Consider the following 12,365-nt stretch of genomic DNA (forward strand, 5'->3'; position numbering starts at 1 on the left):
CAAACTTCAGTCCATAGCAGCTTTTCTTTGCTAAAACAGACCAAGAAGAGTGTAGGTTTCTGAGCATGTTCTGCCCTGTCAGAGGTTTCGGCTGAACTTGATACTGTACTTGGTCAGAACTGGGTCACATTCTCTCCACAATGTGACTGACTTGGGCTATTGCCCGTGAGGAGCTGCAGCAGCTGCTTGTCGTGCTGGACGTGGAGGGCCCCCAAGTATCTCCCTCTGCTCGCTGACCGCAGCTGACCTGGTGCCATCAGAGGGTCCCTCAGCTCAGCTTCCAAGAGTGGCCCCCTCCCTTGCCACCTTCCCCTGCCCTCCTTTTTCCCTTCTGGCCTTTATCCTTGAGGGGTGAGGAGACCTGGACCTCACAGATTTCCCCCCAGTATTTGATCATGGCTCCACTGTGTGTGGTCATTAGCAGGGAAAGAAAAGACAAGACACAGGAGTCACTTTAAAAGAGGGACTTTATGTGGTCTGTGGACGTGGCCAGACAGGAGCCCAGGCAACCGCTGGGGTCCAGAGCTCCTGATTAGCAGGTGACTGGACTGGTGGGCTGTCCATTCATCCCCACACCTGCAGCCTTACTGTCCCTAGGGCAATGGTTGGCTGTCCAAAGGATCTGCCAAGAAAGGTGACTTTCAGTGACCCTTTCCCTGTGAGCAGGTAGCCAGCAGCCCCTGGAGGAGTAGCAGAGGACCTCGCCCCACCCGTCCCATCCACCCAGAGCATCTACATACCCCAGGCAGCGACGTCATCGTACACCTCCGTTTCCCTGGTGGAGAGCACAGTTGGGTCGGTCAGGGTCACCCTGCCCTATTGTCACACCCCCACCCCCACCCCCTGTCCCCAGTCAGCGCTGGCACTCACAAGGGCAGTAGAGCTGTTCTAGGCACATAGCCATCTGTGAAGAGAGCAGGGTGGGTGGGTGAGGTCTCCTCCCTCCTTGGGCGGCCTGCCTTCCCAGGCTGCCCTCCACTGGTGACTCACTCACACTTGCCCTTGGTGTCCCGGCACAGCATCTCCTCCTTGCTGGTGAACTCAATCACCTCCAGGATCTCCCCACGCCGGATCCCTAGGTGCTTGCCACCCCCACGGCGAGTCTTGGCATTGGGGTCGATCATCATCCTCGTCTGAACCACAATCTCTCCCTCAAACTGGGGAGGGGGACACAAGAGCTGCCGCTTGCCCTGCTGCCCTCAGAACCCCGTGTGGGGCGGTGGCCACCTGGGGCCGAGCCCAGCCCTCCCAGGACTCTTCATTCACACCTTGAACTTCTTCCGAAACTCCCGCTCAGCTTTCTCTGCCTTCCGGAGCTGCTTCAGGGACTTCAGGTCCGTGGGCGGCACCTGCGGTGGCTGGAGGGGCACCTTCTCCTTCCTGAGCACCCGCCCCCCCAAGGAATTAGGTGCTCATGCTTCTCAGGGACCCCCTTTTACTGTTCTCCCCAGCTCAGCCCAGCCCTGCCCACCTCCCTCTGGTACCTGAGCTCTGGGTTTTGAGGTGGCCTCCACGGGTACTGCTGAGCCGACAACGCTTCATCTGGGACAGTCAGAGTGCTGAGTTAGGGCAGGGCCATTGAGTGTGGGCCTCTGGCTCTGGTGGCCTGATGTTCCCTGGTCAGTTTTCAGGACTTGGGTCTCCTCCTCACCCTCAGCTGCCCAGGCCTCTCATAGTAGATTCCCTTCCATTTTCCTAACTCCTGCCACAGGCCAGGCACAGCAGAAACCGTTAACCATTTCTTTCAACTTTCTTTTCTTTAAGAAATGTATTTGGCTGCTCTCGGTCTTAGTTGCAGTATGTGGGATCTAATTGCCTGTCCAGGGACCGAACCCATGCCCCCTGCATTGGGAATGTGAAGTCTTAGCCGCTGAACCAACAGGGAAGTCCCTTCTTTCAACTTTCTTGATGGCTGTCATCCCAAGTTGCCTGCTGAGGAGGTAGCAAGGGCTGGAGAGGTAAGGCAGCCTGCCCAAGGCCACCAAGTCATTAAATGGTAGAGGCAGGGCTCCTCTGTCAGCTTTTGAGGCAGTTTCACCCTTCCCTCCTACAGCACGTAGGTTTTGGGAATTCTAATGAGGCATGGGTCAAAAAAGAAGGCCAAGAAAAGTGTTTCCTCAAAGCAAACAAAGCCTGCCTCTGAGAAGGGGCTGTGTCTGGCTGGGGTTCTTGCTTGGTCTGGCTGATGAGGAGACTGGACTGGAAGGAGTCACCCAGGTGGCAGCCCACTCACTACCTGGCAGATGACCAGCTTTTTAGGTGAGGGCACTGCAGGCCAAGGGTCTGCTTACAGTGAGAGCCTCATGAACACTGGGTGAGTGAAGGATCTAGAACCTGTAGCCCCCAGCTCTTTTTGCAGTCCTCTCTGAACGATTTGAAGTGCCGCCCTGGGCATACCAGACCACGCTGGGGTGGGGAGGGGGCTGCATATCTGCATGGTGCACTCTTCCCTCCCCAGACACTTTTTGCCTCCAGCCTCAGCCTGGTACTGAAGTGACAGTCACACCCAGAGGCCACCCGGGCTGGAGATTGTCACCCAGCTGGAAGCAGTACTGACTTCATCCCAGGGCTCCTATACACCTCCCGCAACCTAAGCACACACAGCCCTGGGTGCAGCCGAGCAGGGCAGACCCTGGCGCCCTATAGCCCCGGCACCCGGGGCAGTGAGATCCTGAGCAGGCTGCCCTCAGCTCCTGACCCTTGAGGAGCTCCCTGTCTGTGCAGCGAGCTGCCACTGCTCCGAGTGAGGCAGAGAGTGTGAGGGAGGCACCCAGAGTCCCTCAGGTCAGGGATAAATGAAAGGGGCAGAGCAGCCTTTGGGACAGTCTGCACTGCTGTGAGCACCCACCCCCACCCCTCGAGAGGGAGAGATCTGGGCAAGCGTGTGGTACTGGGTCAGAGTCTTGGAGAATGACCGGCACAGGATGGGGGACAGTGAGCTAAGCTGAGGATGTGTCTGGTCTACTTGGGGTTGGGGAAACAGAAAAGGGTGGGCTCATGCCTGCAGAGTTGCTGGAGGTGGTGCATTCAGAGGTCCACATCCCCCGGAGTGGCAGCCCCCTCCAGACCCGAGCCACAGAGCCTCACTAGAGCGGAAGCAAGAGGGGCCCTGTCAGGAAGCTCTGTGCTCACAGAGGTGTTGCAAGCAGCCCCTGGGGAAAGCAAGCCCAGGAGAAGTAGCAGGGCCCAGGAAGGAGTCAAGCCATAGAGGCAGCAGGTTTTGGGGGCTGGGCTGGTGAGGAGGGGCAGCAGCTGGGGACCCCTCGGGTACCTCTGACAAGAGGTTGCCTGGCAGGAGACCCTCCAGAGATAAGGGCAGGAAGCAGCCTGGGGGCAGAGGCTCCCATGTGCTGGCTGTGAGCTGGGGCAAGTCATGTCTCAAGCTTCCACTTGTGTAAAATGGGGGTGGGGGGGCACAGTGCACATCCATTAAGTGCTGGTGGGGAGATGGGGTGCATTTCTCATGTGAGGTCGGTGAATGCCTCTTCCCTGAGCTGGACCTGCCTGGCCTTCCTCATGCTCTCCAGGAGCGGAGGCATGGAAAACGAGACAAAAGGGGCCTTGGACACCCAGAGCACATGGATCTGGAGGGTCGGCCATATCCTGGCTCCAGCCCTCTCCTTCTTGAGTTCAGGCCCAAGCCCTTCCCCTCAGGCACCTCCAGTGCTGTGGATCTCCTGACACCTCTTCCTTACTCAGGGTCACCTCCACTTGACACCCAGGTGCAGGCTCAACATTTAAGCCTCATCCCTATCCTGAGTTTGCTTGCTATCATCCCTGGTGATACACCATTACATCCTTGCCGGTTTTGGGTTTTGTTTTTTTTTGGCCACGCTGCTTGCAGGATCTTATTCCTGGAACAGGGATGAAACCTGTGCCCCCTGTGTTGGGAGTTCAGGGTCTTAACCACTAGACCAGGGAAATGCCCCTCTATGGGATTCTTCCCCTGTTCTACATGTCTACGGCCACCACCCTGGGACACAACCCTTGGCTTGGCCGCACCGTGGTCAGGCTGCTGGCCTCTGGCTGTCCTTCCTGTTCCTCCACCAGGAGCTGCCATGACCTCTCTGACCCCTTTCTCTCTTTTTTTCTCCCCTAGCTATACTCCAGTGTTCTTGCCTGGAGAATCCCACGGATGGGGGAGCCTGGTGGGCTGCCGTCTATGGGGTCGCATAGAGTCGGACACGACTGAAGTGACTTAGCAGCAGCAGCAGCAGCAGCTCTGCTTTCAATCCCTCAGGCATATGGGTTGTCATGGGGCCTGGTACTAGCAACATGGACAGAATAGGCCCCTGTGATGACTGTTCCCCCTCCTCGGATGCTTCAGCAGACTGGTTTGGCTGAGTGTCCCGCTCTGTCACCTCTGCTCCTGGGGCCGGGTCCAGAGTGGTCTGTGGGCTCGACATCATCGTACACCTCGTCTGGGTCCCTGCAGGGATACCTGACGTGAGTGAGGGCCTGTTTCAGCCCCGTGACCCATGCCTGTGCTCCCTGACTCCCCATGCTCACTGTGGGATTAAGTAGAGGCCAGCAGAAGAGGAGGTCCTGGGCAGAGCTGCGGAGAGATGAGATGGGAGGTGGGGACGTGGGTAGGCCAGGGAGCATCGACCTGCCTGCCCCTGCTTTCTACCTGGGCCATCCACACCCACCTGTGTCTGCTGCTGCAGCTCTCCGGAAGCTCTGGATGTCCCTGGGGCCTGGGGGCAGTGGGGGCTTGGCTGGGGGAGGGCCCAGGCTGCTGGCCGGGGGTAGAGGCCTCCGCCGGGGCAGGTGACCAGGTCTGAGACCCAGCCTGGAGCCAGCACTCCGAGCGAGGGCTCCTGATCTCTGCTGCCGTGCCCCAAACCCTGGGCTGAGCGGGACCCGGGGGTTGGAGCCCGCTACGGCAGAGGGCAGCGAGCTCTCTGAAAAGGAGCCAGGGAGCAGGGGCTTTCTTGGGAGGTTCCTGGGAAGAGAACCGGGCTCCGGCTGGGAGAGCTTGCGGGGGGGCCCCCGACACTCGGGCTGCAGAAACTTTGAGGGGAACACGCTGAACTCGGGCTCCGAGGATGTCCTCGAGAGGCTGGTGGGCTCGGGCTGCGGGGGCTTCTTGGAGAGCACCTTGAACTCACACTGGCGTGGCTTCTTGGGAACCACACTGACCTCCGGCTCCGAGGATGTCCTGGTGAGGTCACCAAACTCAGGTGGCAGGGGCTTCTTGGGGAGGTCATTCAGCTGAGGCCGGGCGATCTTTCTGGGAAATGTACTGAAGTCGGGCTGTGAGGAGTGGGGGTGGGGCTCACCAGATTCGGGCTTTGAAAGGGGCACTGGAGGGACCTCACTGGACTCGGGCTGCAGCAGGGGCTTCTTAGGGAGGCCACTGACCTGAGGCTGTGGGGGCTTTCTGGGGAGCTCACAGAACTCAGGCTGCGGGGCCTTCTTGGGAAGAGTACTGAAGTTAGGTTCTGAGGAGTGGGGGTGGGGCTCACCGAATTCAGGCTTTAAGAGGGGCACTGGAGGGACCTCACTGGACTCGGGCTGCAGCAGGGGCTTCTTAGGGAGGCCACCAACCTGAGGCTGCAGGGGCTTTCTGGGGAGCTCACAGAACTCAGGCTGTGGGAGCTTCTTGGGAAGAGTACTGAAGTTAGGCTCTGAGGAGTGGGGATGGGGCTCACTGAATTCGGGCTTTAAGAGGGGCACTGGAGGGATCTCACTGGACTCGGGCTGCGGCAGGGGCTTCTTAGGGAGGCCACTGACTTGAGGCTGTGGGGGCTTTCTGGGGAGCCCACAGAACTCAGGCTGCGGGGGCTTCTTATGAGGAGTACTGAACTTGGGCTCCATGGGGGGCCTGGGGGTGTTGCTGAGCTCAGGCTGCTGCGGGGGCTTCTGAGAGGGGGCCTCAGGGACCTCGGGCTTTCTGGGGAGCGGCGTGGCCTCGGGCTGCAGGAACTTCTTGGAGAGTTCACTGAACTCAAGTTTGGGAGGCTTTTTGGGCAGGTCAGTGAACTCAGGCTGTGGGGGCTTCTTGGGGTGCTCGCCTAGCTCTGGCTGTGGGAACTTTTTGAGGAGTTTCTGGAACTCAGGCTTCGGGGGCTTTTTGGGGAGGTCACCAGTCTCCGGCTGAGAGGCCTGGAACTTTGCTTGAAGGCTCCGGAAGTCCTGATGACTCCCCTAGGGGACACAGGCAGGCAAGGGACTCATACACATGGGGGCCATGGAGAGACGGACGTGGGGACAAGCAGACCGACCACAGACACACACCCTTGTCGTCCTCCTCCCGGCCTTCTGCCGTTGACTCTCTTCTCTTGACCAGACTCCCATGTTTTTGTCTCCAGCCTCCCTGTGAGAGTGCCAGGCTCTCTTCCTGAACTACCACACACCCTCTGACCTCATCACTTAAGCCCGGAATGTGCACCCACCCTCACCCCACTCTGGACCCACGCTCCTGGGGTCCCCTGTGGCCTTCTGCTCCCATACCTGCCCCCACCCGAACTCTGTAGAGCATCCTCAAGCTCCTCCTCCCCTCCTGCATGTCCCTAGGCCTTTCTTTTCTTATTTCAAAATGTATCTGGAGGGACTTCCCTGGCAGTCAGGTGGCTAAGTCTCCTAGCTCCTGTTTGGGGAAGTAGATCCCACATGCCACAATGAAGAGTTTATGTGCCTCAACTGAAGATTCCGCGTGCCACCACTAAGAGCCGGTGCAGCCAAAAGCAAGAAATGTATATTAGTATATCTGGAACTGAACAACTTCGGACCACCTGCACCCCTGTCCTGGAATCCACCCAGGGGAGGCGGCCTCCCCCGCAACAGCATTACTGTAAGAGGCTCCTCCTTGTTTCTCCTGCCCCCGACGCCCCACACCCCCATTCCGGGTCAGTGCACCCTCAGCAGCCAGAGGAGGCCTGAGTCTGTCTGCACTGAATCTGGGTGTGCTCTGTCACTTCCCCACAGTAAAAGCTCCAGAGCTCACAAACCCCCTGAACGGCACGCCTGACCTCCCCCTGCTGCCGCCTCCCTGGCCTCCCTCTCCTGCTTGGCTCCTGCCGCCTGGCCTGCCTGGGCCACACTTCCCACTGCACGTTCTCTCCTCTTCCGGGTTTCTACTCCTTTATTCCATGTGGTAGAGGCCTTTTTTCCCAGAACACCCTGATTTAAAAAAAAAAAAAGGATCCCCCTAGGACTCTGATCCCCCCAACCTGCCTGATTTTTCTCTTAGTGCCTACCACTCTATATCATCCTATTTATTTTTACTTATTTTTTTTTTTTTACTACTTATTGGCATGCCACGTAGCATGTGCTACTATATATTCCTAGTTCCCCAAATAGGCATTGAACCAGTGCCCCTTGCATTGGAAGCAAGGAGTCGTAACCGCTACACTGCCACCCAGTACTGTTTTTTAAATGTCTTGACTATTTAGGGTTTGTGTGTGTGTGTGTCAACTCCCTCCCCCGCTGCCCCTGAACGTGACACGAGGGCAGCAGCGCCGCTGTCTTCCCAGTGCCTCGCACTCAGTAAGATGCTCAGTAACTATTTGTTGAAATAAAGAATCTACTAGGGACTTCCCTTGTGGCTCGGTGGTTGAGACTTTATGCTTCCAATGCAGGAGGTGCGTTGATCCCTGGTTGGGGAACTAAGATCCTACATGATGCCGTGTGGCACGGCAAAAAAAAAAAAAAAATCTATCTATCTATCTATATATATATACTGGACACTGAGACAAACAGCATATACTCTGCCACATCCAGTCTGATGTGGTGCACCAGTCCTGGCACATGAAGTCCATCCTGGATCCCGTCTCGACAGGACCTACACCCTCGGTCACAGACACAGGAGACACACAAGTAGGCCAGGGCTGCTCTGACTGACAAATGACCCCAGAAGTGGCCCTGCCACAGGCCCCTGGGCCTGGCTTCACCTGGGGTCTAGGAGATTGGGGAGGGGAAGGGTAGGACCTCACTCATCTGCCCTGTCTGAGCTTCACTCTCCCCTGACCCAGAGAACAAGGAAGGGTGGCAGTTCCTGCCTAGGGCCTGAGATACCTCTGAAAGCACCCCCCACCAGCTGGGCTGGGATAGGCTCCCAGGTGACCCAGGGGGCCGGAGAAGTCAGGTCAGCAGGTCAGGGCCTGGAGGACTGCTGGGGTGGGCGGGGTGGGAAGCAGGTATATGACCTACTTTGTCACCCACAGGAAGTCCCTGCCACTCACCCTGGCTGCCTGTTACCCGGTGGCTGTTCATGCTGACCTTGGGGGAGGGGAGTCACCCCAGCAGGCCCACCTGTTCCCCTTCTGGTCACAGCCTCAGCCCATCGCCGCCCCTCGGAGCCTGAGCTGTCCCAGAAGTGGATTCCGGCTGCTTCTTACCTCTGGGCATTTGTGGCGGTCTTTCTCATGTCCCCAACAGCTTTCCTGCCCTTCTGCCGCCCCACTTTTGGAATATGCCCCTCTGGTTTCCACCCATGGCATCCCTCACCTCCAGCCAGTGTGGGGCTCTCCCAGGCCCTGGAGACTCACTCACCATGGCTGCAGGAGGGCGATGGACCACAAGGCGAGTGGGACCCAGGCCAGGACCGCTGCCTTCAGGAAGTGACTGTGGCTTCTGCTCCACGGGGTGGGGTCTGCTGGCCAGGCGGGGAGGGGAGGGGAGGAAGGGGCAGAGGCGGGGACAGCCCCAGCCTGGTCTCAGATCCTGTCAGTGCTTCTTGAATTCCTGTCCTGCCCTGCAAGCTTTGGGCATCCTGTTAGCAGAATCCCTCCCAACAGTCACTCATTTCTAGATTCCGCTGCCCTCTCATTGCCACCCCAGTCCTGCCGTGTGCTGGCCTCCGAACTCCAGGGAGGACTTGTGCCAGTCCAGGAGGGCCTCCTGCCAACAGAGGCAGGCCAAGGCCACCTCCAGCCAGGGCCTCCGTGCGAGGGGAGGGGTAGTTCTCAGTAGGGAAGGGACATGGTAAGCTTCATGCTTACTCGGGAGTCGGAGTGAGCCGGGTGGGTGAGGCCCTCCTGCTGGCCCTTGTTGCCTCAAGATGCCTTCCTCATTTCAACACTTCCCTGCAGTCCCGATTTCCAGCTCTGAGCAGGACTCAGGACTTCCTGTTGCAGGGACAGCTGCTACACAGGCCGACAGCCCAGGTGGGGTGGCAGATTTGGTGATGGGCGGATGGGTGGGCAGTGTCCAGGTTCCCAGAGGACTAGGGAAGGAGGAAAATGGGGGTGGCTGGGAGACCAGCAAAGGGGGGGTAAAGGTGGGGCACAAGACCAGGACTGTCTGGAGGGAAACCCTGATGGCTTGGCTTGGTTCCCAAGAGGTCAGTGACCTTGGGGCTCATAGGAAAGGAGAAAACACCCAGTGGGGGAGAGCAGAGCCCTGATTCTCAGCTTGGCCACACCGTCGGGGTCCCTTGAAGAGTTCACAGAGGTGAACAGAAACTCCTGGAGATCCTTTTTTTTTTTTTTTTAATTTAAAACTTTTTGGCTACACTGGGTCTTTGCAGGCTTTCTCAAGTTGCAAAGAGCAGAGATACTCTAGTTGCAGCGTGCAGGCTTCTCTCATTGTGGTGACTTCGCTTGTTGTAGAGCACAGGATCTAGGGAGCTGGGGCGGGGCTTGAGTAGTTGCAGGGCCCAGGCTCTAGAGCACAGGTGCAGGGGCTTAGCTGCCCCTCAACATGAGGGATCCTCCTGGACCACGGGTCAAACCCATGTCCCCTGCACTGGCAGGTAGATTCTTTACCACTGAGCCATCAGGGAAGTCTGTTCCTGGGGATTCTGACTTAATTGGTCTGGGTTGTGGCCTGAGCCTGGGGATTTCTTACATACCCTCAGGGTGATTCTAATGTGAAGCTGGGAAAGAACTTGGTCCACTAGTCACCCTGGCATCCCGATAAAGTGTGAGCTGTGCCTCAGGTCTGTCAGAGTCTGAAGCATCCCAGATGATGCCCATACTGTGATCCAAGGATCACACCTAGACTAGCAGGGATGTTTGAAGTTTCCAGAAGGCTACAGACAGCAGTTGGCAGTGACTCCGCCTGTGTGTCTGCTCTAAGAGCAGAGCTCGGGGATTCTGGGGCCCCTAGGGCCCTGCACAGACCAACATGCACTCTGGGTCACATTCCTGGTGTGGGTTCCCCTCCGAGTAGGAGGCTGAGGCTGAGGATGAAGAGGTCTGTGTCCCAGAGCTGCTGAGCCTGGGAACCTGCAGTCTCTGGCCAACCTGCGCCCTCGGGTAGCTGCACAAGGTGGGTGCCTGCCTGGACACGTGGGCCCCTCATTCATCCTCCCTTCAGATGGACACTCCTGAGCGCCCTCTGCTGGGCGGAGCTAGGGCCCTCAGAGGGACTGCTTTCAGGCATCTTGGAGTTGAGGTGGTGGGGCTGTGGAGGAACCTGTGGAGGCTTTGAGGTCACAGCTTGGTTGGCCAGAGAGAGGCCAGGGGCTGCAGAGGCCCATAAGGCACATTGGGGACATTGGGAGCAGTAAGACTTCCCAAGCGAGCAGACAAAGATTGGACATGAGTTGGGAGGGGATGAGGGTAGGAGGTGGCGCAGTAGTAAAGAATCTGCCTGCCAATGTGGGAGACACAAGAGACGTGGGTTCGACCCCTAGGTTGGGATGATCCCCTGGAGGAGGAAATGGTAACCCATGCCAGTATTCTTGCCTGGAGAATTCCATGGACAGAGGAATCTGGCAGGCTACTGGTTACAGAGTCGGACACCATTGAGTGACTGAACACACATGCACGAGGGTAGGAGGCAGTTTCCAGTGACCCAACTCGCCAGGCCTCAGAGCACTTTCAGCTTGCTCCAGAGGCCAGCGAGGGGCCCGGGGAGCATGGGGACCGTGGACCCACTGTACCCATGGGAGGGGCTGTTGCATCTACGTGGATGATGGAGTTGGGAGGCAGGTACCTGGGCCAACATTTGGCTCTGAGTCTCTCTGGAAAGGTCCTGACACACTAGGAAGTGACACACGGCACGGCCTGGATTCGGGGGTGGCTGAACGAGGGCCTTAGGGTGAAGACTTCTAGGCGCTGGGGGACCCTGGTCCCCTGGAGATGCAGGAAAGGGTGAGCCTCGGGCCATATTCCCAAAGGTGTCTAGGGCCTTGGAGGTGCAGGAAAAGGTGAGAGTGCCTGGGTTTTCTCATCAGTGGTAACTGTGTCCCACTTTTGGGGTCGTGTAGAAATCAGTGTGACTTTGGAACCGAGCCTGGCTAGAGTTGGGCTCAGTCAGCTTACCAGCCTAGCCTCGCCTTCTCTATCTGTACAGTGGGCCCTTGACCCACCTCCTCCCCAGGTTCTTGAGAGGGCCCCAGGCAGCCAGCCACAGGCTTGGTGGCTGGAGGGATGTCAACTGCTGGCCAACGTTTCTCAAGCCCCCTCCCTCTCTCCCCATCCCTCTGTGAATTCTCACAAGAACTCCAAAGGCAGACTGTCATGACACCCACTTTAAGGACTAGAAAAGTGAGATACTTAGAGGGTCGGTCTTGGAGCTTCCTCAGCAGTCCTGTGGTTAGGACTGTGCTCAGTGCAGGGGGCATGGATTTGATCCCTGGTGAGGGAACTAAAGTCCCACATGTTGCATGTCATACCCAAAAGGCTCCCCCAAAAGGCTGAATCTTCCCCAGGGTCACCCAGCTGTGGATCCAAGGCTTCTGGCTGAGAAGTGTGTGTCGGGGGAGCTTATGGGGGTCTGGAGCCCCCAGGGTTCCCTAATGGTCCCACAGCTCGTGTTCAGTGTCAGCTGCCTCAGTAGGGGCCTGGGGGCCTGGAGATGGTGGCAGCGTGGTCACCTGGCCGGAGTTACCTGGGCCTCAGCTGCAACCCCATCAAGAACACTGGAGCCCTGAAGCCCCTTGAGAGCCCGAGGATGGAGGGCAGGCAGTCCGGCTCCTGGATGTCCAGGTGGGATAGGTCCTAAGGGCACTAGATCTCCCTACTGCCCTTCCCAGGAGAAGCAGAAGGGCCTTCGGAACCTGGAAGTGTTCAACTTCGAGGAGACACAGCGGCCACACTAACGGGAGCAGGTGTTTGAGCCGATACCCCAGCTAGGCTTTACCTGGATGGCTTCCATGTTGAGGACCTTGCTTGGCTCTGAGACTGAGAGATGAAGATTCTGAGGAGGACTCGGGGAGGACAGGAAAGGAGAAAAGAGGAAGACAGGAGGCTGCTGCTGGGTGAGGGGTGGGGCCCGGGGACTTCCCCCCAGGGGGTGACCAGTGTCTTGTTGGTGGCAGACAGAGGACAACCCTGATAACGTGGAAGATGGAGGAGGTAAGGGATGAAACGGGGTGGGGTGGGGCTAGGAGTCGCTGGGTTCTTGCTCACAGGATGTCTAGGTTCCCCAGGAGGAAGAGGAGAGGAATGGTGAGTGTGGCCCTGATAGGAAGA

General features: G+C 58.1%; 1 protein-coding gene across 2 annotated transcripts; it reads right to left on the reverse strand.

The window, feature by feature from the left end:
• Positions 1–449: 449 nt before the first annotated feature.
• Positions 450–9,100, reverse strand: PRAM1 (PML-RARA regulated adaptor molecule 1). 2 transcript variants are annotated; one of them, XR_011567540.1, is made up of 10 exons: positions 8,497–9,100; positions 4,650–6,150; positions 4,510–4,555; positions 4,362–4,429; positions 1,485–1,542; positions 1,269–1,380; positions 991–1,157; positions 871–904; positions 741–775; positions 450–622 (listed from the first exon to the last, which is right to left on the reverse strand). XR_011567540.1 is itself a non-coding variant. In XM_019964306.2 (10 exons), exons 1-10 carry the CDS (start codon positions 8,497–8,499, stop codon positions 594–596), a joined length of 2,049 nt encoding a protein of 682 aa, XP_019819865.2. In that variant the 5' UTR covers positions 8,500–9,098; the 3' UTR covers positions 450–593. The 2 variants fall into 2 exon arrangements, 1 of the variants encoding a protein (XP_019819865.2); XM_019964306.2 differs by having other exon boundaries at positions 995–1,157; positions 8,497–9,098.
• Between the last annotated feature and the right edge of the window lie 3,265 nt (positions 9,101–12,365).

Source organism: Bos indicus, chromosome 7, assembly GCF_029378745.1.
Source record: "Bos indicus isolate NIAB-ARS_2022 breed Sahiwal x Tharparkar chromosome 7, NIAB-ARS_B.indTharparkar_mat_pri_1.0, whole genome shotgun sequence".
Classification (NCBI taxonomy): Eukaryota; Metazoa; Chordata; class Mammalia; order Artiodactyla; family Bovidae; genus Bos; species Bos indicus.